The 22,412-nt window shown below is 39.8% G+C and overlaps 3 protein-coding genes and 1 long non-coding RNA gene across 5 annotated transcripts; 2 read left to right on the top strand and 2 right to left on the bottom strand.

Moving 5' to 3' along the window:
- Positions 1-566, top strand: LOC106094977 (PR domain zinc finger protein 2-like). The gene is made up of 2 exons (XM_059362937.1): positions 1-163; positions 237-566. The coding sequence occupies exons 1-2, from the start codon at positions 41-43 to the stop codon at positions 564-566; spliced, it is 453 nt and encodes a 150-aa protein (XP_059218920.1). The 5' UTR covers positions 1-40.
- A 2,773-nt stretch (positions 567-3,339) lies between these two features.
- LOC106094976 (SPRY domain-containing protein 7) lies at positions 3,340-5,112 on the bottom strand. The gene is made up of 3 exons (XM_013262220.2): positions 4,891-5,112; positions 4,232-4,819; positions 3,340-3,997 (listed from the first exon to the last, which is right to left on the bottom strand). Exons 1-3 carry the CDS (start codon positions 5,003-5,005, stop codon positions 3,900-3,902), a joined length of 801 nt encoding a protein of 266 aa, XP_013117674.2. The 5' UTR covers positions 5,006-5,112; the 3' UTR covers positions 3,340-3,899.
- A 2,376-nt stretch (positions 5,113-7,488) lies between these two features.
- LOC106094975 (zinc finger CCHC domain-containing protein 10) lies at positions 7,489-8,805 on the top strand. Of its 2 annotated transcripts, XR_001222666.2 has the most exons (3): positions 7,489-7,717; positions 7,792-8,536; positions 8,595-8,805. XR_001222666.2 is itself a non-coding variant. In XM_013262219.2 (2 exons), exons 1-2 carry the CDS (start codon positions 7,671-7,673, stop codon positions 8,324-8,326), a joined length of 582 nt encoding a protein of 193 aa, XP_013117673.1. In that variant the 5' UTR covers positions 7,489-7,670; the 3' UTR covers positions 8,327-8,805. The 2 variants fall into 2 exon arrangements, 1 of the variants encoding a protein (XP_013117673.1); XM_013262219.2 differs by having other exon boundaries at positions 7,792-8,805.
- A 10,078-nt stretch (positions 8,806-18,883) lies between these two features.
- On the bottom strand, positions 18,884-20,561 carry LOC131995088 (uncharacterized). The gene is made up of 3 exons (XR_009397142.1): positions 20,093-20,561; positions 19,695-19,813; positions 18,884-19,611 (listed from the first exon to the last, which is right to left on the bottom strand). It is a non-coding gene; the product is annotated as an uncharacterized LOC131995088 (long non-coding RNA).
- Between the last annotated feature and the right edge of the window lie 1,851 nt (positions 20,562-22,412).

Consider the following 22,412-nt stretch of genomic DNA (forward strand, 5'->3'; position numbering starts at 1 on the left):
AACAATTCAACTTATTACTTCTATTATTTAAATTATAACAATGCGTAAGGCTCAAAATCTAAAAGTTCAAGCTATTCAAAAGGAACAAAAGCAACTTGTTCAAATAGAAAAATTGCTGGAAGAGATTTTGGGCGATATAAATGAAAATATCAACACATTAAAGGTAAGGCGACCAATTCAAGACCTAAGTCATATAAAGAAAAGAAAAAACAATTAAAATTCACCATTCATTGAAGGTAGAAGAACTACAGCTTAAATCCAGTTTAGTGGAACACATTACTGGCAGTTTCTCTAGAACAGCAGAGCCACAACCCTCAACCTCATCTCAGGCTGCTGCAGCTGCTGTTGCTACCGCTGCAGACATTGAACCTGATTGTCCCTCTACTATACTTATGGCCACAGCTCCCAACGAGATGATTGATGAGAGAATAAACAAGCAATTATTGGACATAGAATCCTTAGTGGTAAATATTAAAAATAAATCTCGAATGGATGAAGAGGAGGAGGAAGATGAAAGTACAAGCGAAGAGGAAGATGACGCCGATGAGGAATTTCTGCCTGAATAATGTAAGATTTGATTCTAATTGAAATTTTAATTAAAAATAATATACCTATTAAATGGAAATTAATTTACAAATACAGGTTTATAGGGTCTCCAAAAGCATGAGTTCAAATACCAACAAGTATATGAAAAATATATTTCAATGTGATTACACTCTAGGAAATGCTGGCGACATTTGTAAGTATTAAAGCCATTTAAAACCTTAACCAAATTAGGGAAAATGGGAGGTTGTTGAGGAGAAAAATGATTTTGAAAAACCGTCTGTGCTCAACATCTATCCATTCATCTGCCTGTTTCCCCGCTACCCTTCGTCAGAGCAGCGGAGGCTGCCATCCTTCCCATTGTCAAAGCCTTCAGCGCAGCCTGAATGTCCACATACATATATCGAAATCGTATATGGTGCCTTTAATTCAACGTACACCATCGTCTGAAAGAGGCTTCCCGTCCAAAAGTCTATATGACTCCTTGTTTCAAGGAACGTAGTGAAAACTCTTGTATCGGTCCCAATCCAACAGACTCTTACTCCTAACATTCTGATAGTTCCCAAGGTTTAACAAAGGAGCAGATTGATCCCACAACTGATGCCACAAAATAATTAAAGTAAGAAAGAATCGTACAGACCAATATCTCTTCTCTCGCCAATAGTCAAGCGATTGTGGCACTAGTTCTCTCAAAACTTGATAGAGAACGAAAACATGTCGGTAGATAAATAAAAGATTCGCTGGCTACCAACTTTCCTAAAACGCCTTGCATCACATTTGACAGCCTTTCCAGATCCTCCGTACATGTTACTGCAATACAATGTGATAAAGTCTTGCGCTTGTCGGTTGCACTTAGGATGTTGACAAAGAAACCTTGTGGACTTGGCTTGCCTAGTATCAACTACTCAGCTGCACAACCCGTAGTGCAATAAAATCCAGACCTGAACATACATCATACATAGATGTGGTATGATGCGTTTCTCCACATTTTTTTTGTGAACGATCTCCTGAAAAGTCAAAGATCCCTATTTTGTTTTCTAGAACGAGAAGTTGATCTTTTGAAGATAGAATCTAGACTAAGCAGCATATCGGGTGGACCATTATTGGCGGCACGGTATAGCTGTGAGCATTACACATAATCGAACAGTGAGCTCCAATTTGCGTGCTGTTCTTTGCTGCCACGAGAAGCTTAGCTGCGAGCTACCGGGCGCACCCACAGGTTGCGGATAGTCGAATGCTCCATACGGAGTAGCTGCAACGGTTGTCGCAGACAATCAGCGGTATCGAACGGAGAGCTTCTGTGAGAGGCCGGCCTGCACCGGCTCTTGCATAAATACTAAGTGGCTATAATGCTCGATATGAGAAGGCGAGTTATTTGCGCCTTTAAATAACCAATGGCCACTCTGTTCCCGCTTTGATCGGTCCTTTGGACCGGATCGATCTTGCTCACCTACAGGAGCTTAACGAGGATCGCCATCTTCCCATGCAAACTGTTTACAAAAACAAGAACTTGTTCCCGTGTCGATCGGTCGTATGGACCGAAACGAGCTTGCTTGCCTTTAGGAGCGTGATGAGAATCGCCACCTCCACATGCAAATATGGCTACAACAACAACATCCATTAAACAGCAGAGTTAAACAGCTACCAAGTTAATATTAAATTAGCCTACCTCAACATAACAAAGTAATTCTAGCTAAACTTTGTTTCGGTAGTTGCAGCCGTCCATATTTCCTACTATGCTAGGATTGATGTTAGATGTGTCCCGCTTGCACAGGGCAACTATTCATAAAATCCCATGGCAGACGGTTGTACGTACCGGATTGACCCGATGGATTTCTTCATCGGCAAGGGCTGCCTCCTCAGTGTTTAACACACTACTACAACAACAACAACAACTATTCATCTACCCAGCCAATCCGACTCAATTTTTTACCACATCACTCGGTCGCACACCACCCAATTAGCAAATTAAGTATGGAGACTACCATCGGATGGATTATTTGCCTCCTTAACACCAATCAAATCAATAAAATAATCAAAAAGATATTCCCCTACCTGATGATTGATGCTTTTACATCCGTAGTCGATGTCAAAGAGCTTGGAGAACTTACAAATGGATTCTTCCTAGTCCATGATATCTGTTTATTCTTTGGAAACTTCAACATTCCATAATGGTCAATTGTGTTCGTCCTTGAAAGAAATGAAATAAGAGAGCCACGAAAGCCGCTAGATAAAGACAAACGAAAAGCCGACATAGAGACCAAAGAAGTCTCATCGCCTTGCGGGCCGACCGTCAGCCATCGCAGGCCCTTACAGAAGTCCACTATTACTTTAGTGGTATATGTGGTCTGTCTGTTTGACAAATATTTCAATCAAAATTGGGAACGGGTTGCTTAAAATAGAAAACTTTATTTAGATTAAAAATAACGTTGAAATTTTCATAGAAAATATTTTTCACATCGTAAAATGTTGTTTGAAATTTTTTGGCTTACTAATTTTTATATTTTCTTTCATCCCTAAGGTCTCGCAAAATGTTTTGAGAATGTCTGCTGAGAAAAATTTCCACGTTCCAAATTAGTTTTAAGATCAAATCTCATGTCATATCCTAGAATACACTTTTTCATAAGTACAAAAACAATTTTGGCACAACAGAAAAACACAGAAGTCGGTTGTATGGCAGCCGGTTGTATGTACCGGATGGCCCCGATGAATTCCTTCACCGGCAAGGGCTGCCGCCTCAGTGTACCACACACTGCTACTACAGCAACAACAACAACAGAAGTCGGAAATTTATTATTCGCTTTAAATAATTTTAGTTTTTATTTATTTTTATAGTTTGTTGCATGAATAAGGATTATATTTTTAATACATACATACATATACAATTACAAGCCTTGTCTTTCTCCAAGAACATAAAAGATCATAAAAATGCCAAGAGAAGATATTTTGGTTAATAAATAGGTATATAGGAAAAATAGAGAAACCATATAAGTAAATTAACAATAAAACTTAAGAATAAAGGAATTAAGTAAACTAAGAGGCTAGAAAATTTTCGAGCACAATTAATACAAATGGAATAATGAGTAAAAATCACGTAAAATTTTTTCGTTTTTCTTCATAATTTTAAGAAATTTTTTCATACTTCAAAAAAATAACTCAACATAAACCAAAAAACAGTTTGAAATCGTAGGTATGGAAAAAGAAATGTAAAGACTAGAATAATTTATGGTTAACAGTACATAAGGAATGTTTGTTTCTTCCCTTCTTCTCCTCTTGATTGCCTTTATTGTATTCACATTTTTGTTTTTTTTTTTCGCTTAACAGGGTTTTCCCAGAAACAGTGGGTTGCAGGATTTTTACAACAGAGATTGTTCGAGCATAATATTTTCAAAGCCATTGGGTGGTGGGTGATGAAATTTATCCAAGATTATATCCAAAATTGCGCCATTGCCAACTGAAATGAATGATAAAGACAGACAAAAATGAAGTGAAACCAAATAAAACAAAATTTGGCTTGGTTATTGTGAACAAAATTGACAATTGTAAAACTACAGTAGTACCAGACAAAATCGAACCCACGATCTTATGCGAGCTCATTATCAGCCCTGCTACCTATGCGCTCAAAATGAACTTAGATCATTTATTCATAAGCTAATTGGATCAATAGGATATAAAACAAGTCACTCACCATATATAACCGGATACACAGTACTGGCCTTAACATTGCGGAATGGTACATCTAAATTTTTTCCATTAAAATAGAAATTCAGTTCAATGTGATCGAATGAAACACCAATGACATCTCCCTCATCGGGGAAGCTATGCTGCATGGTGATTGCTGTTGTTCTATCAGTCGCTTCACCTTTCGTTTCCTGAGCTGTTTTTGTCGCACTAACACCGCCATCACTGCGACCCGTGGTTAAGAGTAAATCCTCATCCATATCTTCGATACCAATTAGACCTGGTATGGCGGAGTCATTTAAAATAACATCGCCATTGCTAGATTTAGGTTCATTTATTGTTGTCACAACAGGACCATACTCTTCCGAGTTGTGACGCGTTACATTGTCCGAACACAGGCACCAACTTTCCTTATCTAAGCCACCATATTTCTTATCTAAATCTGCTTGGCGTGTAGCCAAACCTACAGACCATATGCCCTTTTGTTGTATTTTCACTTCAAAATAAGACTTTGATTGGACTAATGGTGCTGTGGCTAAAGCTCCTCCAGTGCCAGTTATGCGCATATAGTTGGACAGCAAAATCACTTCCGAGCCTATTCAAATAAAATACACGCAGATATTTTTACAATTAAAACATACGGTTGATGGAAACAACGCAACTTACCAGCAGTTCCTGCGTCAAGATGTATTTCGGGCTCTTTGATTCGATTGCTGGGTTGATGAGTGCGATTGGTTTTATGTATATTGCCATTTAAACATGTTCTAAGACAACAAAACATTTTATAATATTAATATTTGTCGTTGTTTTTTATTGTTTAAAAATTACTGCTCCTGGACTACAATAGAATCTGTTGTTTGAATGAAATTCTAATTTTTCACCCCCTAATTTTGGTATCAGCTGTTTGTGACAGCAGGGGGTTGCAGAGTCTTAAACAGCAGTTATTCGAAGCCATACGAAACGCAACGGATTAATATTCGGGGTCACGTTACTCTGCAGTAAACGCAATGTTGATTGGAATTCAAGCCAGATTTAAAATGGTGGTCTCACGCAAACAGCTATTAACAGCCGGCCATGTATGACGGTATTAAGATGTCAGATATTTGTTTGCATTCTCTTTGTTGTTATCTTCTTTCTCACATATTATCTGCTCATGTACGCACATGCATTCACACACGCACACAAATTTCTTTGTGTGTGTTGGCAAAACGTCGATCAATTTGATGGGAAGATGGCTGATTGTACCATTTGAATTGTGATTGTTGTACCAATTGTTGTTTCGCCATAACATCTTAATACCGTCAAACATGGTCGGCTGTTAACAGCTCTTCGCATAACACCACCTTTTAAAATCCGCCTTGTTTGTCTAGCCACAATATCCATAATCATTAGGTGTTTAGTCCAAGGTTTCCTTGTCAGCACACCAAGTGCTGCCGACAAGGGACTTGAGAACATTGTTTCTTCTTTTGTATACGGGGATGACATGTTAAGTAGTTGTAGTCCTATGCAGCCTTCATAATGCATGCATGTCCAAAGGGAGGAGTAGTCCCTCATGCGCCTTGGCAACTGATGAGAGAAGGGAGATCGGTCTGTACGACTTCCCCTTGGTTGTGTCCTTTCCAGATTTCACAAATGGGATCACACTGCCCATCTTCCAAACATCGGGTACTATAATAGAGTTCAGACAGGATGAGAACAGTTACAAATAACTCGACTTTAGGTAGATCCAGATTCTTCAGCATCAGTGTACAGATTCGGTCTGGGAATAGCGCTTTGCGCGACTTGGCGCCACGTATGACATTTGTAGATTCGTGCTTGGTAAATTGTGATGGCTGTTCAGCGACACGGAGATCACAAATACGACGAATGGCTCCCCTCCTTGCCTTGTTACTTTCGGGTCAATAAATTGACGTTTATATAAGGGGAATATCTAACGAGTATCGCCAGCATTTCTTATTTTAAAACAATTGTTTTCCTAAGTTAGGTGAGGTTGAAAAGGTGCAGATAAAAATCCGCCCCATGACATACAGTAATTGGCTTGTTGTGGTCTCGAAGGTAGGAATTCCATGCTACTTACAAAATCCTTAATTGTTTTCCATGCCACTCCCCTAAGTTGGTTCATGTCTGATATAGTTAGTCTCCCCACCTAAGTTCCGGAATATGTTAGACGCGAAAACCGGGCAATGACAAAGAAAATGCTACACGTCTCATCATCTTCCGTGCATGCCCTCAATTGCCGCACCGATTTTACATAAGTGAGCTCGTAGTCGGTTATGATTCCAATAGCTATACTGACCTCTTTCTTACTTCCTATCAGTAATAGCCTCGTCTTCTCACGATCTGGGTCCCCCCATAGGATTGTCGTTGTCCTACCAACCGTAGCGCTGTTCCACAAACGATGCGGATTTTGCCGTGCTCAAAGAAGGCGTTAATCTCCTTCTTACACTGCAAGACTGTTCGTGACCTTACCGTCCTGGTTGTGTCCCGTCATGATTCCAATAGCTATACTGACCGCCTTCTTTCTTCCTTTCAGTAATAGCCTCGTCTTCTCACGATATGGATCCCCCATAGGGATTCTCGTCGTCCTACCGAGCGTTGCGCTGTTTCACAGGGTTGCATGCGCATTCATCGAGAACTCCCTAAACTCGGACTGCGTCGACTCGAAAGGCTGCGGGTTAACCAAGTTTATTGTAGGCACTCCTCTGGCCTTCATCGCCAAATCGTTGGCCCTTTCATTTCCCCTTACTCAGTTATGGCCCGGCATCCAAACGATGCGGATTTTGGCATCCTCAGAGAAAGCGTTTATCTCCATCTTACACTGCAAGACTGTTTGTGACCTTACCGTCCTGGTTGTTATTACCCTTATGGTAATTTTACGGTCTGTAAAGATGTTTACACTCAAAGTCCTCGCCTTAGCAGCACACCACGTCACGCTTTTCTCAATGTAAACCCCCAGACCCACTCTGTCCTCTAGCTTTGATTCATCGGTGTAGCATGATCTTCCGAATGGATCAAAGCTAGAGGAAATGTCTATCAGCTTTATGGCAAGTTGGCGATTTCACCATATGGTTTCTCTGTAGTTGTATTACATATGAAGCAACCTTTAAAATAATTCAGCCATGCAGCTTTATTTTCAGAAAATAATCTCAACTAATTTTCAAGTATGATACCTCTTTACTTTCATAATGCCACTTTATAGTTTGTTATACAATACGTAACGACTAACTGTTTTAACAACAATGGCGTTTTTACGACGTACCGGCAATTGACAACACTAATTTTGCAAAAAACATATATACGAAAGGGTTTTTAGAATATAATAAAAATTAAAATTTTAAAAACCACGTCCACGCTGTGTTAGTGAAGTTCAGGGCTTATGTCGTTATAGGGTAAACAAAACGGCCACCAAAATTTATTCCCAAAGGCGATTTCGGAAAATACTGATAATGACACTGGTTGGTTTGGCAGCCAGGAAGCTTTCCTTAAAGAAAAGGTAATTTGTTATAAATGGAAGACAAGCGGTTTAATAGATTTTAGATGTTTACTTGTTTTGCTTTCTCATTATAGAAATGCCAAGTTAGCGGCCGCTTTTCCCAATGGTGTACGTTGCCAAAAATGCCTGGAATTTGGCCATTGGTCATACGAATGCAAAGAGAAACGCAAATATGTACATCGTACCTCTAGGACGAAGCAACTAAACAAGAAATTGCAAGAAAAAAGTCAGGAAAATATGGCTAATGGGGTAACTAACGCCTTGGACATGGCCAACATGACGGGTAATAAGAAACAGAAAAAACAACGTCATTCATCTTCCGGTTCATCCAGTAGCTCATCATCGAGTTCTGACAATGATTCAGATTCTTCGTCGGATGGTGAAGATGGATCATCAACTGGTTCGGGTTCATCCGGTTCCAGTTCTTCATCATCGGATAGCGAATCGGATAGCTCCAGCGACACGGGAGAGTCCGGTTCATCCAGTTCGGGAAGTTCATCCAGCAGTTCAGAGGACGAAGATGAGACAGCACCACCAAAGAATAAAAAATCTAAACAACAATCATCTGATGATAGTTCTGAGGCTTCAGATGATGCTGGCGATCTATAGAGAGAGAGAGAGAGACGCAGGACTATAAATTGTAAAATTTAGAGTTATAATAATATGTAGTACATAGAGGTGTAAGGAGAGCACATGATGAAAGCTTGGTAAGGAAAAGCATTAGTCTCCAAAGGATAGGTATACGAAAAAAGGAAACCAAAATGGCAACATGAAGCAAAAGGCAAACATCTCATGAGGATGTGTTTCTATAAAGACAAGGTTGGTTATAACAATTGTGGAGATGTCAGTTGTTTGGTAATATAATTTTTTTATGCAGATTACTTGAGACATTTGTGTGTGGATTTTGACGAGGATCGACAACTTACATGCTTGTAAAACTCCTCTTCAAAATGGTCCGCAACGCTTATTTTGCACTTGGTTATGTATAGAAGGCCTCTAGATCACTTTTATTTTATATGAGAGAAATCTTTTTACCATTCTTGGACAATAGTACAAATTTTGAATGAATTTTCTTTTTACAACCTAAATTGAATTTGTTTTTCTGATTCCTACATCACAAACACATATCTCCCATTTTTTGGTTTTTAACCAACTACCGGCCATTGCTGACTTGAATTTGGAGATAAGAACCATGCTCTGCTCTCTTTGCAAACTAGAAGCTTTAGTAGTTTAGGTTATTTTATCATCGTTTTTTATAACAAACTTTACTTGACAAAAGTGTCTGAATTGAATAAAACAAACAAACAAACACCTCAGAAGAAGCAACAAAAACATTACAGCCATACAAACCTCAAATCCGAAACAAAACTCAAAATCATCAAAATTAATGACTGTGTTGTTCAGCTTTTGTTTTTAAACATTTTAAAATAGTACCTTAAACAACAAACCTCAGAGACAAGAAACAATTGGTTTCAATGCCATCGTATATTTGCTTAACACATAAATTGCTATGTCCATAACCCAGGAAACCCGAAACTCGAAAAGCCTTCTTTTCCACAGCTACATAACCTAAATTTAACTTCGCTCATATAAGATTTTATTTATTTATTATGTCTCTCCCTTGATTGGAACTTTATAAGTTAAGCTTGTTTGGATTAGGAAAAAAAGTTTGTTTTTACGATATTTTTAGAAGTGTATGAAGTGTGTGTACTATCGTTAAACTTATCTATGAATTCTCTAAGCATAAAAACCAAAAAAGACTATTTGGTGTTATGTTAAATTTCTTCTTAGTTAATAAATGTATTTAAAATAAACTTGTGTGTATGGGAAATGGATTTAAAAGGGTTATCAAATTTGTATTTCTATAGAAAGTATTTTTTTTAATAGGCTGCAATATGCCTACATTGAAAATGTACTCTTCCGGCAATCGACGATTGTTAGAGTTGCGGTTGTGGAAGTGTGTTTTGGTTGAAAAAGTTGGATGTGTTCTTTTGGCAGATATATATGAAGTGGAGTTATTTTCCTTTTTACTGCGCTACAAAAGAAAAATGTTGTTAAGAGTCCAGTTACAGCCTAGAAGACATACCATTTTCTGTGATTCTCAGATGAGAAAAAGGCATTTGTCCATATTGACAGATCTTACCGCTGAATTTGGTGCGACGAAATCTCGATCTAAGAAACCAATCAATGCTATTACAGCAACACACCGTCTAACACGTCCAGAGTAGTTCTGGCTCAATTACGTTCCGGCAGATGCAGCCGCCTCAATTCCCACAGAGCTGGGATTGATGCCGACGTGCAAGATGTATGTCCCGATTGTAACCAGGGACCGCACGATACACGTCAACTGTTTAACTGCCCGGCCAGACCCACTCGACTCAGACCCAGATCCCTGTGGACGCACCCCATCTTAGTCGTAGAGTTCCTGGGCTTTGACACTCAACAGAATCAAGCAGACAAAAGATAGAACACAATAAAAAATAGTTTTTTTTTGGATTAGTATTCCCCTAACTAATCTAGTTATTCCGTTTGTAACACCTCGAAATATCTAGGACCCCATAATGTAAATAGACTTACTAACGAGCAACGCTTGCAAATCATTGAATTTTATTACCAAAATCAGTGTTCGGTTCGAAATGTGTTCAAATTTTGACAAATTTTGTTCAGCGATGAGGCTCATTTCTGGTTGAATGGCTACGTAAATAAGCAAAATTGCCGCATTTGGAGTGAAGAGCAACCAGAAGCCGTTCAAGAACTGCCCATGCATCCCGAAAAATGCACTGTTTGGTGTGGTTCGTACGCTGGTGGAATCATTGGACCGTATTTTTTCAAAGATGCTGTTGGACGCAACGTTACGGTGAATGAACACATTTCGAACCGAACACTGATTTTGGTAATAAAATTCAATGATTTGCAAGCGTTGCTCGTTAGTAAGTCTATTCATGATGAAATGTCAAAGCATACTGAGCATCTTTCTCTTTGACACCATGTCTGAAATCCCACGTGATCTGTCAAATACTAATGCATGAAAATCCTAACCTCAAAAAAATCACCCTTTATATATTCTTGATAGAGAATCGAATCGAGTCGAAATAGCCATGTCCGTCCATCCGTCTGTCAAAATCACTATAGCAGTCGAACGCGTAACGCTAGCCGTTTGAAATTTTGCACAGATACTTTGTATGGATGTAGGTCGTTGAGGATTGCAAATTGTAGCGTGTCACCCTATGTCTGATTAGAGAAGAGCGACATCTGGGTTTGAACCGTCTGTGTTTTTTATGGCAGCTGGTGAATGCAACCCTGCGTTACCAGCATATGTTACCTCCACATACAAATGTAACTACTACAATGAAAATCGAGGAAACCATATGTTATTTGTTTTTGCGATTTTGGAAAACAAGATTTTATGATGGTTCCTCGGTGGACATGATGGCTTGGGGGAACCATGATGGACAGTAAAGGGAAGATGACTAGTTCTTTTTGGATGGAGCCGTGCAAGCAGTAAGAGGTGGTGTACTCAAGAGTGTTGAAAGTGGTGTTTCAAAAAGAGAGAAAACTTTAAAAAAAAAAGAAAAGGTTATGTTGTGTTCTACAAACCTTTGATTGTGAGCTTGACAAACAAAAGAAAAAAAAAAAACAAATCAGAATATGTGATGCCAAAGGCATAAAGTTTTTTATTTAAAAGCAAATAAATGTTCCTTTTTTTGTGAAAGGAATAAAGACTAGCTTTTGTAGTAAAAAAGCTGAAGTTACTTTAGATCAACTTAAAGCTAAATAAACTTATTAGTGCTAATTAATGCTAAAGAAAAAAGATCCTGTGAAATATAAAAAGCTTTGAAAAAGAACGTTAATTTGAGCCACGAATAAAACATAGCAAAGACTAAACAGAACAACAAAAACTTTTTGTCAAATAATAAATACCCACCTCTACTGCAATTTTAACCATCGTCATCCACGGCAACGTCAACATTTCCATCCTCAACAACATCATCATCTCATCAGCATCTCCAGCTTCATCATTGGTTCCACCGCCGCCATCTGCTCCAGTGTCCCCGAGGGAATTTTGCACCAGCAGCCCGTAGGTGCCAAGGTAGGCCGATGTATGCTCCTTTTTATATGTTCAATACTTAGAACGATACACAGAGAAACTTAGCTTGACACACATCCTGGAATAAAAATATAAGAAATAAAAAAAAAAGAAAACAGAATAACTTAGGCAGCAAACAGGGTAGACATTGGGTTTCATATCTGCAGTCCGGTGATTGAACGGACGATACAACCTAGGAAGTAGGGTGAGCTCATTCTAGGGCACTAGGAATACACTTTAAATAAAAGACCCTTTGGTCGTTTAATGTTGTCCCTGCAGGTTGGCTAAAAGAAAAAAAAAGGAAAACAAGAAATTATATATTTTTATTGAGGGTAAGACATTACACGAACTACCTATACATACTTACCAAGAACATAAAAAGGGAGATCCAGGGCACCTCCGCTACCAAATTGTCTTGCTATCCAGGGGAGCCGTCGTCGAAGCATTCCAGTCCGGCGATCTGACAGACGCAACAAAGGCACTTTTCTGAAAAGAAAAAAAAACAGTTATATATATATATTGTAATTTTTTTATTTTTTTTTTAAGTCCTTTTGGATTGATTTTAGAAGTTTGATTTGTTTTAATCTTTATCTAATTAATTGAATTTCTTACTTTGCATTGCCTTAAAAATTGCGTTTTTTTTTGTTTTTGTAAATTGCAGTAATTATAAAGCTTTCTTTAACATTTAAATATTTTGATCAATGTTAATTTAACGTATAGAATCAAAATCAGAGGATGTAACCTCTAAATAAAGCCCATACATACCTTTTATAACGTAGAAATGAAATTCCACTTGGCTTAGTATTCTCATTTCGCTATGGAAGAGTAGATCATTAAGGTAAGGAAGGGGTAGTGCACCATGCTGTAGAGGGGGAACGGGGAGACGATTCTGGGGTATCCAAAACTGTTGGACAACGGATACCATGGTTGGGGTGGGCCGTCCAGGGCACTGTAGGATGTCTCAGTGCCCCCTGAAGAGCGAATCCATAGCGGTAAGTGCGAGTAAGAAGGCGAATAACGTGCCTGCCGTAAAGTAAGTATGACCCTGTGTTGTTATCCCATCCAGAGCTGGTTTCAATTTAGTTTTTTTGTCAGCTGTCTCTGGACATGGTGTGTTGGCAAGAACCGCGCCCCAGACTGAGCCACAGCCGGAGCTCTAACGCCAACAGCCAGCGCCCGCCAGCACACTATGTCCCCTTTCTCCGCTGAGACAGTTCGGACCCTCCGGGGTCCACGACAAGAATGGCGCCCGCAACATGGGGCCCGAGTTATCGGGTTGACCGCATCATTTTATCGCCACAGCCAGCAACTGATCGGATTTCGGTTACCGGATTGAGTCCCGATCGTAAGTTTTCAAAAGCTTGGATCGCGTGCCAAACTGGTGGTGACTGGAAGCTGGTTAGATGCAGGATGTGGCACGGTGTTTTACTAATCTTTAACTCCCGTAAGTCACGAAGTTTAAGGATTTTGGTATCCGCATTTCGTTTGCGACGGGCCTGAGGAGAGAAGGAGATGCCATTATATACAATAGTTAACTGCAATAGCCCAAATTACTTTTGCTTACCTGTCCGTCCGCTTAATACAATCATACCCATGAGCCAAAGCACATGAGACGTTGTTGGGTTTATCTTTATGTTTTCAACAACAGCCGTGTGGTTATGTCCGTAGGTAGCAAACGTAATACCAATATACTACAGCATCTCAGGGTCATACAATACATTACGGCAGAGAAAGCAGTTTCCGGATACGTTTGGAGAAGTCCTATTTGGAAACTTAGAATGCTTCGCTTATCCGCTTAGATTTGCTCTTCTCTCACTTGTTCCCCACCTTATAGTAGGATATATGCACTACACTTTCTACCTCGTTTGTGAATTTTGGTTTTCATATCTGCGTTTAAAGAAGAAGACATAATTAGTGTATTTAGAGTTTGAGTTGGCTGAATTTGGTAATTTGGAATTGTCATCAAGTTTAATTAGTAGTATAGGTTATAGGTTGGAGTAGGTTTAATGGTCAATACCAGAGCAAATAGTTACACTAGTGAGGTTCCTGATCCGACCACATCGGCTATGGCAACAACAACAACCACAGTAACCAACATGGCGACAGCCATTACGACCACAGCAGCAGCCTCGGCAATGGCAATGGCCACAACAACAGCAACAGTCACCCCCATGATGGTCACGTCCGCGGTTTCCAGTCCAGCCTTGTCGGTATCGGATATGTCGGACGTACGTATAACTCCGGACACGCCGGAGTTCAGCAGCTTGACAGCTCAGACGGTCCAGAGAGAACGTAGAGAGAACCGGGAGACGAATGCTGCACGCCAGGCGCTTTACCAAGCTCCACGAGAAGGAGGTTCCCTAGACGCGGTCATAGATTCGGCCATTGGTGTGGGACAGTTAGAGCTCATCAGGTTACTCGATGAGAAGTTGAGGCAGCTGGTACCCCAGCTTGTACAGCAGAGCTTGGCCCACTTAAATGTTCCGATGGGCACAGGCGTCCCACAGACAGCGACCGCACAACCAGCGCAGCCACACACGGCCGTAGGCCAGCAGATACCACCATCGAATCGAATTCCGAGAGGCAGCGAGTACCGAGAGCCAACAATGAAGCAGTACCAAACCTTTCCAGCCGTAGACGCCCCGCAGAGACCACCGGATGGGTGGCCATCCCCTCATCCACCACCGGAGCAGTACCACCTGGGTGACAGAAACACATATCTTCCGAATGCTGTAAACGCGCCGGCGCCACATTACCCGCAAGTTTCGCCTATTCCGAATCGTCAGGCCATTAGAAGAATAGATGTGGAGAAATGGCGGGTGAAGTTTGATGGCACCACGAAGTCGATGAGCGCCGAGGATTTTATGTTCCGTATAGAACAGCTTCGGGAGGATTATCGGTGTGAGTGGGATGAGGTGCTGGTGAAGTTCCCACAGCTGCTGGAGGGACCGGCGGAGGAGTGGTACTGGATGCAGAGGAGGTTGGGGTACATTCGCAGTTATCCGGAATTGAAACAGGCATTCCTGGCGCAGTTTCGGAAGTTCGAGAGCGACTTCGATATACAGAGGAGGATGATGGACCGAAGGCAAGGGTCCCACGAGTCGTTCGAGGACTTCTGTAACGCTATGCTGCGCCTTCGCCACCAGCAACGGGAGCCCATGAGGGAGGAGATGATGGTGGAGATGATGAAAGGCAATCTCAAACAGGCAATGGCGGCGCTGGTCTTTCCGATAAGAATGTATGGGTTGCAGCACTTCAGAGAGGAGTGTAGGAAGGCGGAGTTGCTGCTAGCAAATCAAAGGCAGTTCGCTCAGGCACACCGCCAGCAATTTGCCCCTAGAGTAAATGAGCTGGAATATGACCAAGAGGAGCCGGAACTGGAAATAGAAGCCATCAGTAGGCAGTCCAATTATATCTGTTGGAACTGCCGGGAGAAGGGCCACGGTTTTGTGGACTGCCCATCCACCACAAGGAAACTGTTTTGCTATGGGTGCGGGATGGAGAACGTGGTGAAACCCAAATGTCCGCGGTGTCAGGGAAACCGACAAGCGGGCCCGAGAGAGGGGGAAACGCGCCCGAAACCGATGCACCCCCAGTAGTAGCCGATCATGTGGAGCAGGACTCCGCTGGAGTAACTATTTTAGAGAATAAGGATAGGATTAAGAATGAATTGGAGAATGAATTAAATTCTGAATTGAGATTAAAGGAAATAACGCCTTGGACCATAAGGAGGGCGAAGTACCAAGAGGTTAGAAACAGAATTTTTAGCGAAGGTAACCTCAAGGTGAATAAGACAAGAATTGAGAAAGCCAGGCTCAGGTACAAGAAAAGGAAAGACCTTAGAAAAGAAATAGCCTCTGCGAAATTGTATGAGGGTGAAGATTCCCGGCTTTACATGCGGATAAAGATCGGTGGGAAGATGTCTTTACGAGATTGAAGACTTGAAAGGCAGGACAATAGGGGTATACCACGCGAAGGATCTTAAGCAATAGGCATAACGATGATAGATCGCTATACTACGGCGACACCTTTGATGAGGAAGTAGCAATCACTTACCTGGTTGATGGTACTTTCCAAATCCTCCTTAGGAATCCAAGGATAGTAGATGCAAGGCAATAGAATAGTAGGCTGTAGGATAAGTATTGAAATGAATTAGAATTTGAATTATCTTTTAATTTTAGATTTAAGGATACTTAGCTTTAGTTTTGGCAGGCACGCAGTTTCTGGGTTAAACTTAGATTTTTTTTTTTGTTCGCCTTGGGCGGCAGTTTAGGCGAAACCGTCTATAGATGGTCATTTGAATTGCTTCCATAAAATTCCTTGCAAGTTACATCCCATGGTCAACAGGCGGTGAAGGACGTGTGTGTGTGTACGATGAGTAAATGGACCTAGAGGATTGGAACTTTATACTTACCTTATACTTACCTGAATTATCCGTCGGGGACTGAGAGCGACGAAACTCGTGGTCTTACGCAGTCGCGAGTGCGGGGCCGCCAGGAGTGTTCCAGTGGTGTAATGTGCACAGGGGTTAGAACGAGGTAGTGCCATTTCTCTCTGCCTATCTGGGGTGCCTCGACCGCCGGAGAGCTCGCTGTCAACCTCGCAGTGGGTGACCCGTCTTTCTATCGCTATGGCATCTTGGACATGGGGCGAGGGATGCCGTGGTGAGTGCAAGTAGGGGGCTGAGAGGAGTAATAAAGAATACGCCGTGGCGTATTATTTATTTGACAATTACCAGTTCATCTGCCCTGGGCACATTAGGTCGCTGGTCCACGTCTGGTATGGTCCGTGCTCTCAAGCGAAGCGGCCGATGCGAGTTTGGTGTCATTGCAGCATCTGGAAAGAGAACCAAGAAGAAAGTTTGTTTAGTCAAAATGCATTTTTTTTTTTTTTCTAAAATTATTTATTATTTTAAGATTTTCCTTTGGTTTGATATTTTTAATTTTTTAGAGGAATTGTTGTTTTTTTTTTTTTGAAATTTAGAATTTTGAGGAATTTTTGCTTTTGAATCTCATTGTATTTTTATCTTTGGGAGCTTCGTAGTTTTTTTTAGATTCTTGTTTTTTTTTGTCATTTAAAATTTTTCTGATTTAAATTAGCGGCTTGTTATTTTCACTTATTTGACCAAACGAAAATAGACTTTAATTTTGTTTATATTGTTTTTTTTACATTTTTAACTTTGGTGTATGTATTTTCACTGAAATAATTCTTTTGTTTCACATTAATTTCATTCAAACATTTTAGCTTTGGTTCCGAAAATTTTCTTTGGTAGAGTTTTTTATTTTTATTTCGAAAATTTCTAATTTTCCATTTCCTTTAAGTTTTTTGTGTTTACACAATTTTTATAAATTTTCTTTTATTTTTTTTCCCGTTTTCCAAGGTGAGATTTTACCTTGATTTTACTTTAACTTTCTCACAACACTTTCACTTTGCGTTCATTGAACTTATAAATGATTCACAGCATTTCATTATCGTTCTGTTTCTTTCGATCTGTTTAAATCACAAGAAGAAGAGAGTGTTAACACCTGTTCTATGTTTGCATTACATTAGGCACATGACACACACACATTTTCCGCAATTGTTTTTGTTGGTTTCTCACACTTCACTTTTTGCGGAGTAATTTGTCTTGGCACTCAGTTTGGGTTTAGCACCCCCACCTCCATTCATGATTTGAGTGGTTTACAGATGATGGTAGGGATACCGTAAAGTAATACGCACTTAAAGTCACACACACTTGCACATCAAATTAAACCGTTTTTTTTTTTGGTTGAATTTTTTTTAGTTAGTTTTTTTGTAGGTTACGTTTTGCAAACCACATATGATTTGTACATAACCACTTAAATTTATTTTTCTGCCAATTTTCACTGTTGGTTATTAAAAATTTAGGTTTTTACCTTTTTTTTTTTCTATTAATTCTTTGTCCGGCATTATTTACTGGCCGGTGCCTGTTATTTTAGTTTACTGCCGTTTGGTTCCATTCACACACACACAGCACCGTATAACAATTTTTATCTTATAATTCACTTTTTCATGGGAATTCCTCCACGGCCGGCATATAATTTTCTATACATTACACTTTTGTTTATTTACATTTCATTTTTATTGCGTTTTGTTAGGCAAGTAGAGTTTTTTTATTAAGTTTTTTTTGGCGTAGTTACTCGTCCATTCATTTCTATACACACACACACGCACACACGTAAAGTTTACCGCACTTTTTTTGGTTTTTTTTGGACGCACCTTGTAATTTTTTTTTATTCAAAGCATTTTTATATGCTTATTTTATTTTTTTTTCGTTTTTATTTCACAATATTTATTTTTACCACTTTTACTTACCTTTTAATTTAAATGCTTATTCAGCATATTTTTTCCGTCCGTCCGCTTTAGTGATATAATTAATTTGATCAAGGTATGTCTAAGGAAGGTATAACTGGTTAGTCGAGTACCGGATAGGTACTACTCGACTCAAGGTATACTTATAGGTCAAGGTACATTTATTGGAGAAGAATTACTTTTTTCTTAAGGGGGCTACACCCACTGAGATAGGTTTGACTAATGCTACGTTCACACGTTATGTTATTATATACATGACAAAAGGTTGTTTTTCCCTCCCATCCTATGACGGTGACGTCTAAAGGATGATTGGGTTTGTAGCGTGTCACCCTATGTCTGATTAGAGAAGAGCGACATCTGGGTTTGAACCGTCTGTGTTTTTTATGGCAGCTGGTGAATGCAACCCTGCGTTACCAGCATATGTTACCTCCACATACAAATGTAACTACTACAATGAAAATCGAGGAAACCATATGTTATTTGTTTTTGCGATTTTGGAAAACAAGATTTTATGATGGTTCCTCGGTGGACATGATGGCTTGGGGGAACCATGATGGACAGTAAAGGGAAGATGACTAGTTCTTTTTGGATGGAGCCGTGCAAGCAGTAAGAGGTGGTGTACTCAAGAGTGTTGAAAGTGGTGTTTCAAAAAGAGAGAAAACTTTAAAAAAAAAAGAAAAGGTTATGTTGTGTTCTACAAACCTTTGATTGTGAGCTTGACAAACAAAAGAAAAAAAAAAAACAAATCAGAATATGTGATGCCAAAGGCATAAAGTTTTTTATTTAAAAGCAAATAAATGTTCCTTTTTTTGTGAAAGGAATAAAGACTAGCTTTTGTAGTAAAAAAGCTGAAGTTACTTTAGATCAACTTAAAGCTAAATAAACTTATTAGTGCTAATTAATGCTAAAGAAAAAAGATCCTGTGAAATATAAAAAGCTTTGAAAAAGAACGTTAATTTGAGCCACGAATAAAACATAGCAAAGACTAAACAGAACAACAAAAACTTTTTGTCAAATAATAAATACCCACCTCTACTGCAATTTTAACCATCGTCATCCACGGCAACGTCAACATTTCCATCCTCAACAACATCATCATCTCATCAGCATCTCCAGCTTCATCATTGGTTCCACCGCCGCCATCTGCTCCAGTGTCCCCGAGGGAATTTTGCACCAGCAGCCCGTAGGTGCCAAGGTAGGCCGATGTATGCTCCTTTTTATATGTTCAATACTTAGAACGATACACAGAGAAACTTAGCTTGACACACATCCTGGAATAAAAATATAAGAAATAAAAAAAAAAAGAAAACAGAATAACTTAGGCAGCAAACAGGGTAGACATTGGGTTTCATATCTGCAGTCCGGTGATTGAACGGACGATACAACCTAGGAAGTAGGGTGAGCTCATTCTAGGGCACTAGGAATACACTTTAAATAAAAGACCCTTTGGTCGTTTAATGTTGTCCCTGCAGGTTGGCTAAAAGAAAAAAAAAGGAAAACAAGAAATTATATATTTTTATTGAGGGTAAGACATTACACGAACTACCTATACATACTTACCAAGAACATAAAAAGGGAGATCCAGGGCACCTCCGCTACCAAATTGTCTTGCTATCCAGGGGAGCCGTCGTCGAAGCATTCCAGTCCGGCGATCTGACAGACGCAACAAAGGCACTTTTCTGAAAAGAAAAAAAAACAGTTATATATATATATTGTAATTTTTTTATTTTTTTTTTAAGTCCTTTTGGATTGATTTTAGAAGTTTGATTTGTTTTAATCTTTATCTAATTAATTGAATTTCTTACTTTGCATTGCCTTAAAAATTGCGTTTTTTTTTGTTTTTGTAAATTGCAGTAATTATAAAGCTTTCTTTAACATTTAAATATTTTGATCAATGTTAATTTAACGTATAGAATCAAAATCAGAGGATGTAACCTCTAAATAAAGCCCATACATACCTTTTATAACGTAGAAATGAAATTCCACTTGGCTTAGTATTCTCATTTCGCTATGGAAGAGTAGATCATTAAGGTAAGGAAGGGGTAGTGCACCATGCTGTAGAGGGGGAACGGGGAGACGATTCTGGGGTATCCAAAACTGTTGGACAACGGATACCATGGTTGGGGTGGGCCGTCCAGGGCACTGTAGGATGTCTCAGTGCCCCCTGAAGAGCGAATCCATAGCGGTAAGTGCGAGTAAGAAGGCGAATAACGTGCCTGCCGTAAAGTAAGTATGACCCTGTGTTGTTATCCCATCCAGAGCTGGTTTCAATTTAGTTTTTTTGTCAGCTGTCTCTGGACATGGTGTGTTGGCAAGAACCGCGCCCCAGACTGAGCCACAGCCGGAGCTCTAACGCCAACAGCCAGCGCCCGCCAGCACACTATGTCCCCTTTCTCCGCTGAGACAGTTCGGACCCTCCGGGGTCCACGACAAAATGGGTCATATCGGTTCAGATTTGCATATAGCTCCCATTTAAGCCGATCTCTTGATTTGACTTTGAGTCCCTGGAAGCCGTAATTTTTGTTCCATTTAGCTGAAATTTTGCACATAGTGTTCTGTTACAACAACTGTGCTTAGTACGGTACAAATCGGTCTATAACCTGATATAGCTTCCATATTACCCGATCTCCCGATTTAACTTCCTGAGCCCCTGGAAGTAACAATTTTGGTTCGATTTAACTAAAATTTTGCACATAGTGTTCTGTTACAACTGTGCTAAGTACGGTCCAAATCGGTCTATAACCTGATATAGCTCCCATATAAACCGATCTCCCGATTTGACTTCTTGAGCCTGAAATTTTGCACATGGTGTTCTGTTACAACTTCCAACAACTGTGCTAAGTACGGTCCAAATCTGTGAATAACCTGATATAACTCCCATATAAACCGATCTCCCGATTTGACTTCTTGAGCCCCTGTAAGCCTCAATTTTTGTTCGATTTAGCTGAAATTTTGCACATGGTGTTCTGTTACAACTTTCAACAACTGATTTGACTTCTTGAGCCCCTGTAAGCCTCAATTTTTGTTCGATTTAGCTGAAATTTTGCACATGGTGTTCTGTTACAACTTTCAACAACTGTGCTAAGTACGGTCCAAATCTGTGAATAACCTGGTATAACTCCCATATAAACCGATCTCCCGATTTGACTTCTTGAGCCCCTGTAAGCCTCAATTTTTGTCCGATTTGGCTGAAATTTTGCACATAGTCTTCTATTAGACTTCCAACTACTGTGCTAAGTACGGTGCAAATTGTCTGCTTTTAGAAGTTTTGGTCCTAGGGTGACTTCCTGGGTACTTGGACCCAATTTTAAATACCATATTCGTATTATACTCTTCAATACCTTTCATTTGATATCCATATTGTCCTTATCGGTCCACTTTTGATTTTGGGTGGTGTTTTGGGGGAGGGTCTGCCCCATTCCGATATCAACCAATTATAAAGCATACTCTTTCTTCCTGATTATATTCGAAATCTACTACCGAAAAGCTTTCATTTGAGTCCCATATCGTCATACTCGTCGAATAAACCTATTTTAGGGTGTTTGGGGTCGGGGCGGCCCCCCAGTTACTTGGACCTAATTTTTAATGTGAAATTCGTACTCTACTCCTGAACACCATTCATTTGAGTCCCATATTGTCCTGATCGCTACACTTTTATTTTTGGGTAGTACTTTTAGGGTAAGGGGGAGGGTCCGCCCCCCTTACGATATCAGAAAATTATATAGCCTATGATTCCTTCCAGACCAACATACACAATCTGTGAAAATTTCAAGGTAATCGGTTCAGCCGTTTTTGAGTCTATACGAAACAAACAAACAAACCGACAAACAAATAAACAAACACAAATTAATTTTTATATATAAGAAGAAGAAGACTAGCTGAACCGGGCCCCACATTGTCATTGGTTTAAGGGGCGTTTATTGGATGACTTGGCCCCAAAATTGGTTATCAAATTCAATTTCTAATCTCAATACCTTTTATTTAAGCCACATATTGGCATGGTCGGTAAATTTTTACCCTTTGGGGGCTGTTTTGGGGAAGGGACGGTGATCCAAATACAGGGTCCCACATTTGGATATCAGATTCCATTATACTCCCAAATATCTGTATTTGAGCCCCATATTGCGATAGTTAGTAAATAATTGCTGTTTGTGGGGCATTTTAGGGAAAGGGGTAGACCCCCAGAAAATTGGTCCCGAAAGTGGTTATCAATTTCGAAAACTTCCGAAACTTGGATATCAAATTTTTCTTTCTATGTTGCTATACAACTTTCCCGAG

The sequence above is a fragment of the Stomoxys calcitrans genome, chromosome 2 (assembly GCF_963082655.1).
Source record: "Stomoxys calcitrans chromosome 2, idStoCalc2.1, whole genome shotgun sequence".
NCBI lineage: Eukaryota > Metazoa > Arthropoda > Insecta > Diptera > Muscidae > Stomoxys > Stomoxys calcitrans.